The sequence below is a fragment of the Mytilus trossulus genome, chromosome 9 (genome assembly GCF_036588685.1).
Source record: "Mytilus trossulus isolate FHL-02 chromosome 9, PNRI_Mtr1.1.1.hap1, whole genome shotgun sequence".
NCBI classification, from domain to species: Eukaryota; Metazoa; Mollusca; class Bivalvia; order Mytilida; family Mytilidae; genus Mytilus; species Mytilus trossulus.
The window spans coordinates 52,405,539-52,424,017 of record NC_086381.1 but is presented as its reverse complement, the minus strand read 5'-3'; the positions used below and the strand labels follow the sequence as shown (position 1 = coordinate 52,424,017).

At 30.3% G+C, this 18,479-nt stretch overlaps 1 protein-coding gene across 6 annotated transcripts in view; it reads right to left on the bottom strand.

Annotated features, from left to right (window-relative positions):
• The window catches only part of LOC134683096 (phosphonopyruvate decarboxylase-like), a 28,396-nt gene that overhangs the window by 8,176 nt on the left and 1,741 nt on the right, over positions 1-18,479 (bottom strand). The window contains exons 2-9 of one of the 6 annotated variants that reach the window (XM_063542173.1): positions 15,084-15,185; positions 14,229-14,249; positions 9,774-9,788; positions 6,084-6,228; positions 3,818-3,948; positions 2,797-2,956; positions 1,691-1,746; positions 908-1,017 (exon numbers count right to left, since the gene is read on the bottom strand). In XM_063542173.1, coding sequence (XP_063398243.1) covers positions 908-1,017; positions 1,691-1,746; positions 2,797-2,956; positions 3,818-3,948; positions 6,084-6,228; positions 9,774-9,788; positions 14,229-14,249; positions 15,084-15,185 — 740 coding nt within the window. The remainder of the gene's footprint in view (positions 1-907; positions 1,018-1,690; positions 1,747-2,796; positions 2,957-3,817; positions 3,949-6,083; positions 6,229-9,773; positions 9,789-14,228; positions 14,250-15,083; positions 15,186-18,479) is intronic. The other 5 variants (XM_063542174.1, XM_063542175.1, XM_063542176.1 and 2 more) reach the window with 5 other exon arrangements.

Here is an 18,479-nt window from a genome sequence, read left to right as displayed (position 1 = left end):
TCTTACATTGGAAAAAATAGGACCTATCTTGATCTCAATTAGCTAAGTTGTTTTCAAATGGATGTTTTGCATAAGGTTGTATAATTAGCCTACAGATTTCTGTCTGAGATTTTGGCAGAGTTAAATAATCATTGATTCTTTCAGAGTTAACTCACTAACTAAGTAATCCATGTGATTACTGTCAGTCAGGGGTACTACTTATACAAGTGTATTTTATTTACTTGAAGAAGTAAAAAAAAATATACACATATAAGTAAATTTGTAGGATACTTATACAAGTGGATTTTATTTACTTGTATAGGTAAAAAAAATATTGGCTGAGTTATGTCCCTTCGCCATTCAGATTTTTTTACTTGTATAGGTAAAAAAATCAACCTTTCTTCTTTTCTTAAATTCTGAATATTTCTTTGCTCTAATAGAATTTTAAATTGTGTACCATTTGCAGATGTCTTTACTTATCATTTAAGTGTAATTTCATGTACAATGAAAGTCCCATTTGTCTGTTATCTTCTTAACACTGCTCATTTACAAGCCCCAAAGGAGCAATTTTTGAAGGCCTTGCTCAAATATACAAGATCTTTGCTCAATCAGTTTCTTTGATGAATTAATGAGATGAAACATTGAACTTTAATGAAAAAATTTGAGCAAACCTGGGAAAAATCATTAAAGGCATGATGTTACATTTCAAAACTTGAGGATTTTTGTGGGATTGTAAGAAAAATTTACTTATACAAGTAAATTTTTCAGAAAATTAAGGGGAGATTATTCAAACATTATTTATTTACTTATATGTGTACATTTTTTTTCACTTCTTCAAGTAAATAAAATACACTTGTACAAGTAGTACCCCTGACTGACTGTAATAACCAAATAATCCATGTGAGTACTGTATAACCTATTTACTCACTGTGGTTCTCCTGTCTTAGGAAGTTTGTATGGAGAAAATATTTGTCTCTTAACAAGTAAGGCATATGGTGCATTGGCGCTCTTCATATAATGTTTGGCTGTTAGCAAAGCCTACAAAAAACACACCTTTGGAATATTTATATGCTATACACAATACCGTTTTTTTATGCAGTTTTCTGTTTTCAATAGAAATCACAATTTTTTTGAAAATACATGTATCAAGTACCTTATTTCATTTTTTTTCTATTTTTCTTTTTATTTCTTTTAATTAGAAATTTCTGTCCAATCCACATACATATATCACAATGGAATTGGATTTTTGTGGATAAACAAAAAAAATTAACATTAAGTATAATATCTATTTTTATTGACATATTTCAGAAGTGGCCAGGTGAATGAATGAATACATCTTTATTGCATTAGCAACAACATTGCTTTAGCAAAATACAATGTATATACATATATAAAAAATATGCAGAATACAGAGAACAATTAATTTAATTAAATAATGCAGAGATAACTTATGATAACACATACTTAAGATTGTGTGCAACATATTAACTGATATTTTGCGATCTTAGTTTCCATGCAGCTTTTAGATAATAACATAGTTTCAAAGTTCAGCTTCTTGAGGTAAAATTTTAAACTGTATTTAAGCCAAGAACAAATGGATAAGATATGAATGTTCACTCTTTTTTGTAGAAAATCAATATAAACTTAATTCGAGTCTTCAGGATTGCCTGGACAGTGCCTAATAAAAGAAGATATAGGATAATACACAGACCTGTTCAGCTCCCTCTTGGTAATCTGGTAAAGGCTGGAATGGTATACCAAGGGCAGCTAAAAAAAAAAAATTATGCTAGTCCAATCACTAAAGGAGGACAGCATGAAAAAAAAACAAGGACATGATGTGCAGTTTGTACATGTGGAGCAGGATCTGCTTACCCTTTTGGAGCACCTGAGATCACCTCTAGTTTTTGGTGGGGTTTGTGTTGTTTATTCTTTGGTTTTCTATGTTGTGTCATGTGTACTATTGTTTGTCTGTTTGTCTTTTTTCATTTTTAGCCATGACGTTGTCAGTTTGTTTTAGATTTATGAGTTTGACTGTCCCTTTGGTATCTTTAGTCCCTCTTTTGTAGATATTTCAGTGGGTAACTTATAAATTTATTGTCTAACAATTCTTCGTAATTTGTTTAAATACTATGAATATTCTTATGTGCACAAGTATGTTTATTTGGCTTTTTAACTATTTTGATCTGAGCGTCACTGATGAGTCTTATGTAGACGAAACGCGCGTCTGGCGTATAAAATTATAATCCTGGTACTTTTGATAACTATTTGCCATGTTTATTTTAAATGAGAGAAAATCTTTTAAAACACAACCCTTATGTATATTACCAAATAAAGTCTTGTATCATGTATGTTCAAATAACTATTCTACTAGCAATTAGTGGTTTGAAAAAAAAAAGATACACAATTTTTTCTAAAGAAAATCAATACACAAACCGCTGTTAAAATATTAGCATAGTTTTTTTTAAGGAATGATATCTCTTCACATTGATTCTACACATCAATTTCTTGTTATGTTTTCTTAGTGGATTATTCCATATATCAGTCCCGCAAAATGATTGAAATTTGTCCTTTGCCATTATAAATATTTATCTCACCAAAAATAACAAAACAAACCTCATTCAAAACCTCATTAAAATGTTCACAAAATCTTGTCAGGTGTAGATTTTTTACAACAAATGGCCATCTTGATTTTCAAATAAGCATTACTAAATATCATTCAAATACATCAGCTATTACTGACACTAGATTTGATAAAATTACAAATTTACAAAAATACAGAAAGACACTGATAACCTTACAGATTAGAATCAAACCTACCTAAAAGACCTGGAGTTGATTGTCCTTGTGTTGAATGCTGTGGCTCGTCTCGCTTTCCTGGTTCTCCTCGCCAACCAATAAACAATAACATAGGTATACTGTATACAGACTGTGATGTCAGAGACATGATAGGGTTAACTATATTACCTAGACCTGAGTTCTGAAATATATACAGAAGTATATTGTAAACATAGTCAGATATAACATATATTAGGTAGATGATAAAGCACTGTTACTGTTAATGAATTTGAAACATCAACAAATGAATAACAGTATCATATTTGAAGACTTTCCACCGTCAATTTAGAATTTTAACACCATGGAATGGAGACAGGGACAGCAAATATTTAATGAAAAATGGTGTTACAGGTCTCATTGCAATAGAATGTAAAATAAAACAACATAAGATCATTCTCAAATGTTAGTCCTCTAGGGTTTGAGAAATTTGATTGCTTTTAGTAAGTTTACTGTTTAGCACTAAAGTCATCTACCACATGTATAATCAACAGAATCCTATGCTACAATTAGCTCACTGATACTATTCTAAGCTTCATTGCCAACATATCTTCTAATAAATCTTGTCCTAACACATATGTTTCATAAAATGTGAAGATAATTTCATACTGAAAAATTTGTAAGGGGAAATCTGGACTATTGTTTCAGATAAGGGTGAAGGTTGGAACCTATTAAAACATTTAAACAAGCTGAATTTGTTTGCACCTGTCAGGAATCTTATGTTCAGCAGTTGTCATTTGTTGATGTGGTTAATAACTTTTTGTCTTTTTTCATTTTTTTATATAGATTAGACTGTAGGTTTTCCTATTTGAATGGTTTTACATTAGTCATTTTTTGGACCCTTTATAGCAAGCTGTTCAGTGTGAGCCAAGTCTCCATGTTGAAGACTGTACTTTGACCTTTAATTGTTTACTTTTACAAATTGTGACTAGGATAGAGAGTTGTCTCATTTGCACTCATACCACATCTTCTTATATTTATAAACTTCAATATTCTTGACATATACCTGTAGATAAACCATTGAATGTTTGCCTGTTGCTAAGTGATAACCGGATGCCAAGGCAACAGCGTTGCCTTCATTAGCTGCTATCAAATGTTTCCCTTCTGGTGCATTGGCTGTCACATAGGCACAAAAATCTGGAAATTAAATAAGTTGTGGTTTTTAACATTGTGCAGGTTGTTTTTTTATAAAATTGGACAAGCTTAATTTTCAATTTATAAAGGGACATGACTCTACTAGAATAGTTAAGAGAATGACTGCCCAAATTTGAACTCTGTCTGAGAGTTTTGGTTCTTAGCATTGTGTATGTGTTTCATAAATTTAATATGAGAAAAACTTAAGTAGTGGGTGTGGAAACAAAATCTTTGGCAAATTTCCAAGCTATATGTGGGCATAAATCTAAAACAGTAAGAGGCTCACTGCCCAAATTTGAACAGTCTGCAAGTTTTGACTCTAAGCTTCGTGTATGAGTTTCATAAAATTTGGATGAAGAAAACTTGAGTTACAGTGTGCCGAAATGTAAAACGGGGCGAACAGAAAGATGGAAGGACAAAAGGTCAAGGGTAATACTTAATGCCACTGTTAGTGTATCGGTGGCATAAAAATGTAGGAAACTCTGACACCACTTTAATGAAATCTAACAATATCAAAATTAATGATAAGCACTAAATAATGAATTATGTTCTACAGTTAACATGCTGATAACTATCGTCGTCTTTATCTAATTTGTACATCTGTGACCAATACATATATCATAAATCTATACCTATTGTCATTTCTTCATTGAAGGCATGATATATGATGGGGGTCTCATTTGGGGGTTCCGATCCCAGATCCCGCTTACTGTTTTGTCAGATTCCCTTATCCTGCTTACACTATGTGTGTAAGCAATTTATTTTTTTTTGTCATTTTCTGGGTCCAGCAAGACCTCATTTCCCGTTTTCACGACACAATAATTTACTTTCACGTGTCATGCTTACATAAAATCGGCAATCCCACGTCATGCTTAGAGAGACCCCAATGAGACCCACTATGATTTAGTCACATACTTTTATACTTATATTTTTATTTAAATAGCCAATAATGAGAAATAATTGGTAATTTTATATTCACATCAATACTTGATGTACCATAATGTTAGCTGTTACAAACAGCTTGTTTGTCTTGTCAGAAATCATCAGATCAATACAATGTCCATTGGTTTTAAATCAAATCTGAATGTACTTTCGTGTGTCTGTCGGAGGTATATTGAAATATTGTATTGTCTCATTAAAAAAAATGAAGATATAACTGCTGTGTATATACAATTCATCCAAATAACAGTCAAACAGTGTAATGGTTTAATTTTTAAATTGTTATTTGGATGGAGAGTTGTCTCATTGGCACTCACACCACATCTTCCTATATCTATTAGATCTGAAAATTTGCTATTGCAAATGTTTGTGTTTTTCTCTCGCCAGTGTCATATGGTATTTTGAACCCCCTAAAAAGTGAACCCAGGTTCAAATTACCATGCCGTAAAATGACCCATTGGGTCATTATACCGAATGGTATTTTGACCCCTGGGTAATTTTTCACATATGGTATTTTGAACCCCCCTGTTTCAGATAAACAGTATTGTAGATAATCTAATTTTCAATTAGTTGGCTATCATTTTTTTTAATTTGAGATATTTCATGCAAACTCATGCTACTGAGATATCTTGGCACCAAATCGCTTGCACTTTGCCCAACATGTGAGACCATTCTACCACATAGGCTTCACTGTGAAGCCTAGTTGGTAGAGTGGCCGTGAGAGTGGCATCGTAATCAAGTTTACAGATTTAACATTGGTGGGATGTTATTTATACGAAGTATATATACAGATGTATTTTCAGCCTTGTATCACCATCACTGCTGGTGATCTGCTGGACTCAATCTGTTGTAGAGTCGATCGTCACTGGTTCAGATGTAATTATATATCTAAAAGATGATGTGGTGTTAATGACATAACTCTTCACAAGAGACCACATAAAACAGAAATTTAACAACAATAAGTCACCATACAGCTATCAACAATATTGTTCACTTGTTGTACTGTCTTGCTGCAAAAGACTATCTTAGTTTATCAAAAGATGACAGCAATTTTTTTTATCATAAATTGAAATTGACTTCAAATGACTGGTCCATGCAGAAATGCGTTTTTTTTTTTGTATTGTATATATAATATTGTTTTAGTTCGATTAGTTAGGTGTTTAATTTTTAAAAATTATTCAGAATTCTAATTATTGAACCTTTCAGCAGTGAATCAGGTACTCCAGTAAAGTAATCTATTCCAAGTCCTACACATGCCTTGTAGAATTCTCCTGGGTTTAAAAAGTCTCGGACAAGCTCAGTAAATTCAGCTTCTTTATTTCTTCTTTGTTGTTCTTCATATTGCTGAAAAAATATACACCAAATATGGAAAGTATATAAAATCAAACTAAAAATAATGTAACAGTTATTGATCAAACATCCACTGTCTAGGACATTAACGCCAATTGTAATCTTTTTTGTGTAAAAAGATGGAAAACATTTGAAAATACAATTCAAATACATAAGATTCTGAAATCATGAATTTTCATTGTATTGAGAATGATATATATTACACCTTATTTCCTGAAATTGTTCTGGAAGATGTAACAGGTAATACAGATCAAAATTTGAGGTAAAAAATTGCAAAATCTATTGTATTTAAATGGCAAATGACAAAAATCTGCTGTACAGGATAGCAACTACAATTGTTTTCAATGGCAATATATAAGGAACATAGATATTACTGAATCTACCACAGTCAAATATCTCAGGTTATCCAGTGTATATACAATAAGTTCATTTAGATAATCGCAAACAGGAATTGTAAGTAGATAGTAAATAGGAAAAGCAAATAATCCCAGCAAGTTGCATTTTAACATCTTTCAACTATAAGATACACATGGATAAAACCACCCTAGATAGTAATTGTTTAAATCTAAAGTCTAACATTTATTATTTCGCTGGAGAAAACCACCAATTATATCAGCAAGTCTTTTCAATCAAATACAAATGAGCTTTAAAAGTTTGTAAAAAAATAATTTTTCCTCATGCAAACAAAAAGATATAAGTACATATAGTAACTTCTTTTCCTATAAATATACCTGAATTTCAACTAAAAATTGTTTGTTTCTACACCTGGTTAAAAATTTAAACATAAATACATTTTTTTTTAAATTTCTTGTTTTATCAAACACTTGATCCATTTCAACTACTTTTAATAAAAAATTTCATTTACATATATATAAAAATTGTTAAAAATAAGTGTTTACTTTCTCAATGCTCATTCATATAATTGAAACTGTTGCATATAAGAAATTTTCAAAGACATGTTCAAATTACTCTCATTTCCTCACTTTCGTCACTGGAGACAAAATACCATGCCATATACATGTATATCATAAGTATGTGATTTTGGGTGTATTTAAATGAAATTCAGAAATCTCAAAAGGTAATTATTTATTAAATTCATCATGAAAGAATTTTGAAAATACCTGTAAATTAAGAAATTCTGCATTCATTAATTTATTACAACAACCGTTGTACAGTACAAGGGACAACAAAATTGAGATTAATACGTGTAAATGCAATTTAGGGAATTAATGTTCAAATTACTAAAAGTTTGTCCAAAAAATTAATTTAGCAAAATCTATCTCAACACTCTTTTGTTTTGCAATAATAACTAGAGGCTCTTTGTGTCGCTCACCTTGGTGTGAATTAAACAAAGGAAGCAGACAGTTCATGACAAAATTGTGTTTAGGTGATTGTGATGTGTTTCTACATCTTACTTTACTGAACATTCTTGCTGCTTACAATTATCTCTATCTATAATGAACTTGTCCTAGTAGTTTCAGTGGAAAATGTTAGTAAAAATTTACAAATTTTATGAAAATTGTTAAAAATTGATTATAAAGGACAATAACTTCTTAGGGGGTCAATTGACCATTTTGGTCATTTTGACTTATTTTTGAGTCTTAAATTGCTGTACATTATTGATGTTTACAGTTTATCTCTATCTATAATAATATTCAAGATAATAACCCAAAACAGCAAAATTTCCTTAAAATTACCAATTTAGGGGCAGCACCGTAACAATGAGTTGTCCCATTAATCTTAAATTTCAGGGCAGATAGATCTTGACCAGATAAACAATTTTACCCCTTGTCAGATTTGCTCTAAATGCTTTGCTTTTTGAGTAATAACCAAAAACTGCATTTAATCTCCATATTCTATTTTTAGCCGTGGCGGACATCTTGGTTGGTTGGCCGGGTAAAAAAACACACTTTTTAAACTAGATACATCAATGATGATTGTGGCCAAGTTCAGATTGATTTGGCCCCGGTAGTTTCAGAGGAGAAGATTTTTGTAAAAGATCATGGATATTTACGAAAAACGGTTAAAAATTGACTATAAAGGGCACTCCTAAAGGGGTCAACTGACCATTTTGGTCATGTTGACCAATTTGTAAATCTTACTTTGCTGAACATAATTGCTGTTTACAGTTTATCTCCATCTATAATAATATTCAAGATAATAACCAAAAACAGTAAAATTTCCTTAAAATTACCAATTTAGGGGCAGCAACCCAACAATGGGTTGTCTGGTTTATCTGAAAATTTCAGGGCAGATAGATCTTGACTGATTAACAATTTTACCACGTGTCAGATTTGCTCTAAATGCTTTGGTTTTTGAGTTATAAGCCTAAAACTGCATTTTACCCCTATGTTCTATTTTTAGCCATGGCAGCCATCTTGGATGGTTGGCCGGGTAAAAAAACACAAACTTTAAACTAGATACATCAATGATGATTGTGGCCAAGTTTGGATTAATTTGGCCCAGTACGGACGACGGACGCCAAGTGATGGGTAAAAGCTCACTTGGCCCTTCGGGCCTGGTAAGCTAAAAATATTTTACAGCTAATTTCCTAATGCATGTAAAGCAAAACTTTGGTTAACTTGCCTGCTTTGTTTGTATAATTGTTTATACAAGCTTTGTTAATAAGATTCACATCTTTAAACAATATATATAGGCATAGTTTTACCTGTATATATCTTATTTGAATTTAATTTGTAGTTATCCTAATGATTGTACAATAAACAAACAAAGCAAACAAGCTAACCAAAGTTTTGTTCTACATGCATTAGGAAATTAGCTTTAAAATTTCTGAATTAATAGTACATGTGTATTAGTAAGTATTGTTCTATAACATACCTTGACTATACTGAATATTTCAAAGCAGATACTGTGGAACAATCATAAGAGGGTTTTTCTTGTTTATTAGTTTTTTTTACACCAATTTCATTTTATTTATTATTAAGAATGAATTTTTATTGACATGAGATTATGTTGGTCAAATTCATTAAATACTACACTATTTACTATTGATCAGAAACATAAAGGAGAAATGGTGAGACTTAAAAAAGAAAAATATCACATTTGTTTTTTTATTTTGCCATTTGTATCCTTTTTGTCTATTTTTTTTCAAATGGTTTAAATCCAATGTTGTTTCATGCCTTAGAATACTATTACAGTAAGAAAAGAAATTTGTTGCCAGAAAAACAATAATTAGTAAGTGTTTTACATATGCTGTCTCAACATAAATCCTTTTATTAATATTGAATCAATGAAATTGGTGCACAAATTATTAAATAAGGCCAAGTAAAAAAAACGCTGTTCAGAGTAACAGTTATTTGTACACTTTATTAACCTCCATTTTCTAAAACAACTGAAATCATATGCAACATATATCGAAAAAACAAATTTTTCTCAGAAATATACCTTTTTATATACAGCTAACTTATATAGTCACTAGCTACCAAAGATATTTTTTACTTGGCCTATGTATTTAAAAGATTATGAGCATAGGAGTGAGTCTTCATGCTCTGTACAAAGTAACATGTGAACTGCCTTACCTTTTCTTGTACAGACTTTAATAATAATAATCATCAGAAACAACAGAGGTCACATGGAAAATAAAAAGATAAATGTTTAACAATTACAGTTCATGTACAGTGAAACCTTCTGTAAATGAACCATGTTAAATTCACAACAATAGACAACTTTCGAGTTTGATGCATTTCCATCAAAAACTCTCAGGTTTTCGTGAACCTCATTTGTGCATTTAGGGGCATTGTCACTTCCATTCCAATGTCGAGTGAGTGGTTGGAAAAGCTATAATTCTATATTGTATGAATTATTCGGCAATTTGAATTCTCAAAATTAACAATCAGCTCTGCTGTCATTAGGGAATTGTCATTAAGTACCTACAGAAAAACCATTATTTTTAGTTTATACTGCACAACGATGATCACTAACACGCTTGATGAATGTTAAAAGTGCAGGGATACAGGCGAGCCCCTCTATCTGGTAAATGAAGGCGTGCATCATTGACGAGTTTTTTCTGGTGACGGATGAACTCGAAAGAGGTCTATTCAATTTGAAGGTATTTTTAGATATTGCACATAAAGAAATAGCTGCAGAATCATAGCTCTTAGGTCACTATGATATATTTTAACTATTTGGGGACTATATAAGAGCTACAGTTCTGAAGCTTAAATAAAAGAATATAAAAAGTTGTTGGAAAGAGTCTTGATAACAGGTTTCAGTGTACATTGAAATTTTTGGACATTTCAACTGCATCTCTTTGTGCATCTGCAAGAAATAGAGCAAAGCTTGTATGGTTTTTATTAATATTAAGCAGCGTAAAACAATTGAGTTATTTATAAATTAAACTCAGATGCACATTTTCTACTGAGATTTACTAAAAAATTTCAGACATTTGCCATGAAAATGGAAAAGAATTTGTGCACCTGATATTTCTTTCTTTCACCAAGATGTGAATATGAAAGGTGTTGTCAGCCCAAAAGAATTTCAGAGAAGTAAAGTAGGCATAGAGTAAATGGAAAGACAGACAAATGAAATAATGCAGCAGTAGATGAGCACAAGCAAGCATCACCCAATTCATAATTGTAAAGCAACAAAATAAAAATACTAGTGATTCATAATTATTCGTTCAATACCAATTTTGATGGATTCATGGTTACCCAAAAATATCAAATTCCAATGTACAACTAATTCCAAATTTTCAATAAGATTGTATGCAGATGTTGGCAAAACCACAAAATGGAATATTCACGAAAATTAGTTCACACACAAATAAAAAAATCCACACTATAAAAAAAAAATTGTAGAAAACTAGACTGGATAAACTATTCACACATTTTTTTTATAATGTGGATTTTTTTATACAACTTTAATTATATTTAAAATTGTGTTGTCCTGTTAATTTTAGATCTAAAAATAGGCAATGATGCATGCAATATTACAATTTGTACATTTGTACATTGATAATCATATCATTTAGCTTATTCACTCTCTCACGCTCAAACTTTATGTCACACACAAACACACAAACAAAATTATAATAGTGATCTATGTAGTGTTATAACTTTATGCAGATATACCTGCTTTTCTAAACTGTTTCTCTATAACAAATAAAAAAGCAAATTCAATTAACCATTTTGAACATAAACATGTATTCTATGAATAAAATTATAGTGTCAGTATCTAGATATTTAACAAATTTGCATTATCATTATCAAAATTTGGCATTTCAAATTAAGCAGAAAATTTACTTTAATATATAAAATATCATTGATTCAAAAACAAAATGGATATTAAAGGGTTGTAATGTTTATAGATTCTATTGAACATTTCATATGAAACAGGTCAAAATCTTTAGTAAGAAAAATTATCCTTAAAAAATACAATTCCTTTACATTTTCCAGCAAGAAAAGAAAAATAATTGCAAGCTAACCCTTAAAAATCTTTTAAAATATCTTTTAAAAGGTTATATATTTATATCTATAACAGGTAAAATAATTTTTTTAATGTTATAAGGTTGGTATCTTTATGGTCATAATAAATATTATATTGTGTATAAAGCATGTAATTGTTCCCTGGAATTGTGAGCGATAGCATGAATCAAGTTGTCTTCCTTGATCAGGTTGATGTGAACTACTACATGCTTGTAGCAGAATTTAATGTCTTTCAACATGTTATCGATTTCAATACATGTAATAAGGAAATGTTGGTATACTGAAACAGTAAGAAAAAAAAATCTAAAATTTCTGATCATTGTTTTATATCATTGCATAAGTGTCAACTAAAAACAATGATTTTTTTAACACAATACATAGAGGCATAGGTACCAGAAATTTTGTTCCAGCTACATGGTGGAAGAAGTATTTAATTTTATTTGATTCATTTTAGCATTAATTAAAAAAGTTACATATGAATAAATATTAGAGCTTTCTAAAAAGGGAAAGAACTAGCTTAAATCCTGATAATGAACTAGCTTTATCATATAATTTGACAGATTTATGGTTCTAAAAAATGAATAAATAAAAGGATATACAACAGTGAACCATGCATAATAAAATGTGCTTCATGCAAATCAAATCTTGAATTCTTAAAAATTTGAAGACTGAAGGTTGAACCAGAATGAGTACGATTACATGAATACAATCCATCAATAAGATTGCTGAAAACAGACCAAGTTTTACAATCTAAATTCAAAATTGTACATGAAAAGATGTGTATTCTTCAATGTATATACATGAACAAGCATTTTTTAACAAAGTAATAAAGTCAGTCTGTGAAATATACAGCATTTGATTACATATAACATGTGCCCTTATGACTACCCCCCCCTTTACAGTTTGACATTGAATGATCTTTGAATGAAGAATGAACATTCACCATGCTATGTGTAAGATTTGCCCTTTGTTTGGCAAAAAGCAAATATATGTTTTCTTATTTTCATACATATGTTAAAATAGTGTTATATGAAGCAAAATATATTAAGGTGTTTTTTTATGATACATGTAAATATCTATTTTGTATTATTTTATCTAACCGTGAACAAGCTGTTCAAATGTTTAATTATTATCAATTAAATTGGTTAAACTGTAATAAACTGATGCACAGTGGTTACTGCATTTATACATTTTGAAGTTATGCAATACTTTTTATTATGTTATTTAACCTTACATAATAAGCAAGCTCACATTACATAGAGCTTAGGATAATAGTTGTGATAAGAATTTTTTTTGTCACATTGTAAATATTAAATAAATATTACAATTAATGGAACAAAATAGGATGTTCATTTATGAATTTAAATCATTTGAACTTTTTTTTATAATGAAATAATGCAATAAAGCATTTCTTATTACGTTTTAGTAATGCTAAATGCAGTAATTGCTGTTTAAAATGCTGAAGAAACAAATTATTTACTTCAGATTCCCTCAAAATTTTACTAGCCAACTAAAGGCAATTGTACAACCAACTTTTATTTTTCAAGGCTATCCAATGTTTGGTGTAGAATGGTAAAGGACTTATCGCAGTCTCCATTCCACAACAGATTTATCACGTTTTAATTCAAGACAACAATGAGCCATATAGACCATAATAAGTCTGAGTGTTAGTGTTTATATGATTATGGAAGACACCAATGATTTAATTTTGCAATATTTTTAATTTTGCTTTAATACCATTCATGGCTTTTCCAAACAGCTTCACACTAAACACGGAAACCAGTGGAATTCAGTTACAAATGTAGTTTCCTTTCAAATACAGTAACAACAGTATATCAAATGTATGCACTCAAGTGGTTCCAATATGTATTTTGCATTAAAATAAAGGAGAATTAAAAGTCTACAATCCTATTGACCGTATTCTGTAAATTTAGAAATTATTGCAAGGTTTTTATTATTGCGAAAAATGCAACAGAGTTGAAAACGCAATAATTTGAACTTGCATTTTGAAATAGTTTGTTTGAATTAAAAGGGATTTTTTCAAAATCGTAAAAATTGAAATTGCATTTAAGTCTAATGTGACAAAATCGCAATCATAAATAATTACTGAATTTACAGTATTTGAATGTGAACTACACCATTGGTAACTATGGTAACTGTGTTCGGTTGGTTATCCTGTTTAGTGTGGGGCTGTTTGAAAAAGTCTTTAGTGGTAACGAAAATGAAAATGGAAAATAGTAAGGGACGACATCAAAAGATCAATGTAGGATAAAAAAAATAATTTACATAGTTTTTTCACTGACCCACCCCCCTCTTAACTTAATTTGGGAAAAATTGATTTACCAATAGGGATACATGTAAAAATCGATTTGTGATATACAAAACTTGCAGAATTTTAACCCCCACCCCCAAACTATTTGATTTAAGTTTTTTATCCTACATTCATCTTTTGATGTCGTCCCTAAGAAGATTCAAATTATATGCATATCTTTTGTAATAGTTGTACAGTTGCCTTTTTTTATTTTAAAATTCCACTGAAAATTCACTTACAGATGAAGTACCATTACCCTGCTTAGAAAGAAAATAAACAAAGACATTAGAATTATAATAATATGAAATATTGATATTCAGAAAATCAAGTGAATATGGAAAGCCAATCAATAAACAATTCAAGTTAAATACTGTCATCTTTGTAATTCATATACCGGTACATTCAAATATTAGTACAAATTCAACATGCACTGTCTTTTTATCTCACATAGGTCTACATCTTTTGGAGAAACAGTATCACTCTTTGTACATGTAACTTACACAAAGAGGCTGATATTTACGTTCCTTACAATGTAGTGATGACTATACTTTAAGACTCAGGTAGTCAATCATCAATAAATCCACCTCCAAATAGATTTGGTATCATAACATAAAAAAAAACAGTAAAAGATTAACATGACCTTGTGCAATGTTGAATCAACAAAATGCAATATTGAAACTGTCAAAATGCTCTTAACTATTAAAATGATAGTGAAATTGAAGTCTATATATCAATTTTCGATATCTATACAGATGAATATATAGCCCAATATATTTATGGTAACAAATTCAAAGAATTTTAGATGACAGACAGAACGACTGAGAAAACAGATATGACAAATGATGAGCATAGCTCTCAAGATTGTTATTCCAGATGAGCTAAAAATGATGGATATACAAACAACACTTCATTGAAAACTGAAGAATGAAAAACATGAACCTATAAAAAAAACCAGAAATTCAAAAAAAAAAAACGTACATTACTCTGATATACAAGTCTAAATTTAATATTTTGTAATACATGTTCATTGAGAATTTGAGACTGAAATAATATAGAACAAAATTTGAACCAACTGATATAATAATGTGACCTACCTGTTCCTGGCCCTGTGGATTCTGATTGGCTACAGGGGTAGTTCTCAATCCTCTCTGTAAAACTAATGTATATCTCCCTTCAAGTATCTTTGGTTGCTTTAACTGTAATCAACATATAAATAATAGATATCTTAAATGTTTGGTTACACCAATTGCAAAAGATGACACATTATTGAGGCAATAAGCTTAGTATTGTGATGTGCGAGATACTAAACACAATCAAAGATCTACATATATACACTTATTTTACAGCATTCATTTAAAATTAACAATTTTTGAAAGGTTCTTTCAAAACAAATTCAATACACACTGAAAGCCTTCAAAGATTCTGTAAAATCATCCATGGCATTGAATAAATGCTTAAAATGCCTGAAACAATGGAAATTCAACCAATCACTTGAAATTATTTTCATTAAGATTTTCTCATTTTATATGCTTGCTACAGTTTTGAGGACTAATTAAGGTCCCTCCTTTCAAAATTTAAACCCCCTGCAAATATACATATATATGTGCAAAACTTAAAAGTACATAAATTGAATCTTTCTGATCAACACAGACAATCTTACAATATAAATACATGTACCGCATACATATACAGATTAATGGCATTTTTTTTATACTGACTTTTTAAGCAAGAATATCAAACAAGCTGAACAAGATTAAAGGCGAGCTGATGAAGTGCAGTATCAAAAAACAAAATGCCATTATTTCTTTTTATCAGAAAGGACTAGGTTCAGTAAGACCCCTTTTTGGCACCAAATTATATCAGTTTTACAAAATTGTTATAATGTAAACTCTAAGCTATTCATTTGAAAGTATAATAATTCTGCTACATAAATATGGGCTGTTTATTTTTTTACAAGAAAATGCACATAAATTGGGTACTAGCATCTCATTAAGTCATGCTAAATTACTGAAATCTTCACAATTTTAGCATTTGAGTTAAATTGTAGACGATTTTCATGACCATCTGAAATAGAAATGGCCGCATTTGTGTTCATTCTTGATATTTAATTGCAAGTTGTATTTGATGACAATACATTACATATATAAATGTTGAGAGTGAACATGGATGTGGCCATTTTCATTTTTGACAAAAATTGTCTGAGAGTGGCAAATTTATATGGCATATTTGAAAGATTTTTCATATGTAAGCTTGAATATGACGGTCTGAAATGAGTAAAGCAGTTTATATCTTTCACACAAACTATTAATAGAATCGATTGAAGTAGCCACTTAGGTGTTTAAAAAGTGTACAAAATTTTTAATCTGATGAATCTAAAATTTGAGGCCAAAATGGGCCTTAAATACTGGACCTACTCCTTTGTTTTAATTGTAAGTTGTTTTGATTGATAATATGAAGTAAATGATGAAGCAAGTACAACTACTTTTGCATGTACAAAACATTATGACAGTTGTTTGGTTGTATGAATGAAGATATGAATATTTCATTGATAAAATGATGCGGATGGACTTGAGGGGGTGTGACTTTGCTGCACTGATACATTGTACATGATATCATTGCCTAAAATTCTTAAGTATCAAGTCCTATCCATGATCTTACAAAATTCTAAACGCTTGTTGGCGAAACATGTCGACCGTAATAAACTCTTACCATGCGGTAATTGAAGGGTGTTGTTGTCATTGTTGTTTTATTTTACTTTTATAGTGAAAGACAACTGTGAATACCTTTCTGTATCCACCCACTATTACCCAACCGCACGATAACCACTTCAGGTGTTGGTTCACCTTGTCCAAATTAAAATTCTAAACAGTAAGATCAAAGGAATATGTATAAATTGGTAATGAATGTATATATGTTTATATATGTTTTAAATTAGGTTTCTGGGATGGTACGAAATTATACATGTTATATAAGCATTGTCATTTGAACTGGTTTAAATCTTTTTTTGTGTAGGTTAATTTTTTTTTCAAATTGATAAAGCTTTACAGATGGTTACAGGTAATAAAACCAATAACTTCTCATATTTCATCAATATTAATCATGTTAATCTATATATATAGTATGAGTTGACATGTACCATACATAAATTGTGCAGAATATATATATTAAAATTGATTTGTTTGACAAGAGGTTGACACATGGTTTAAAATTGCTTTCAATTCTATAGTGCCTATGCAGATTTTGTGAGGTAGATGAAATAGACCTTCAAAACAATAGTATTTAATTTGAATGTCCAAAAATAAGTAGATATGGCATACATGTATTTTGACCTCATTTACAGACTCATTTTTTTTTATGGTAAAATTTGTCACCCAAAAAAGTTTTGCTATAATTTAAAAATTTCATTCTGTCAGATTTGTACATGTCTAGTGGAATATTTTCATAAAATGCATTGAAAATGAACGGGTGTATAGCATGTATAATCCAAATATTTATGACGTCTTGCAAGGCTATTTCAATTTTGTTCTGGGGAGTTGTCCCAGAATTATTTTTTATTAGGACTAGATCCCCCACTGTCTGGGGCAATGATTTCAATGTAATTAACTAACTATAACTGCTCAAACATTATATAATTTTTGTTTCATTTCTTTGCTTTTGTGATCTTATTATTTTTCTGCTCTGTGGTTTAGCCAGTTAGATATAGACCCTGTTCACACTAGCATCTTTTTTATTGATCTAATTTGAATCGATCTAAATAAAACCAGTTAGCGTTCACATTATCTTTAATCATAACGATCTCTATCGGTCTAATCTGAACCACTGCGTTCACACTACAATTAAAAACGCAATCTGTCTAACCTTTTTGCCCGTAAAACTGTAAACACTGTGTATAAATAGAACTGATTTATCAAATTCATGTGTTGATACACTGATTCACTCACTTGGGAAAAAAAATGGATAAAGTTATTGTTTTTCTTGAATCACAAGTTAAAATGATACTCGGGTGTTATTACAGTTTCCGTTTGATTTTGAAAAAATAACTGTAGCAACGAAGTTACAACTCGACGCCGGAAATACTACGGTTCCTGCAAAGAAAAAAAAATCAACATAAGAAAAGAAGACACAGATTTCGCAAATCTATGCTACGGCGAAGACAACATGTTTTCAGTTTGTTTTAAAGGTCTTTTAACAGAGAAATATGGGTTAAACAACAAACCTCTGAGATAGTTTTGCCACTATACATGTGCATACGTTATTTTCGATTTAATCATACTAGTTTAAACCGATCTATGCGTTCACATCTAAAGTAAGATCGTTTTTTTTTTGTTTTTTTTTAAGACATATAAACGTTTTATTCCTAAATATTTCCTGCGAACAATTACCTTAGTCGTCCAGGATCAGACTAAGGGTCCCTGTTTACAACGTGAAACCATCTATCCAGGGGAAATAGAAGGCAATAAAAAAGTAGTCCACTTTTAACCTTGGATTTA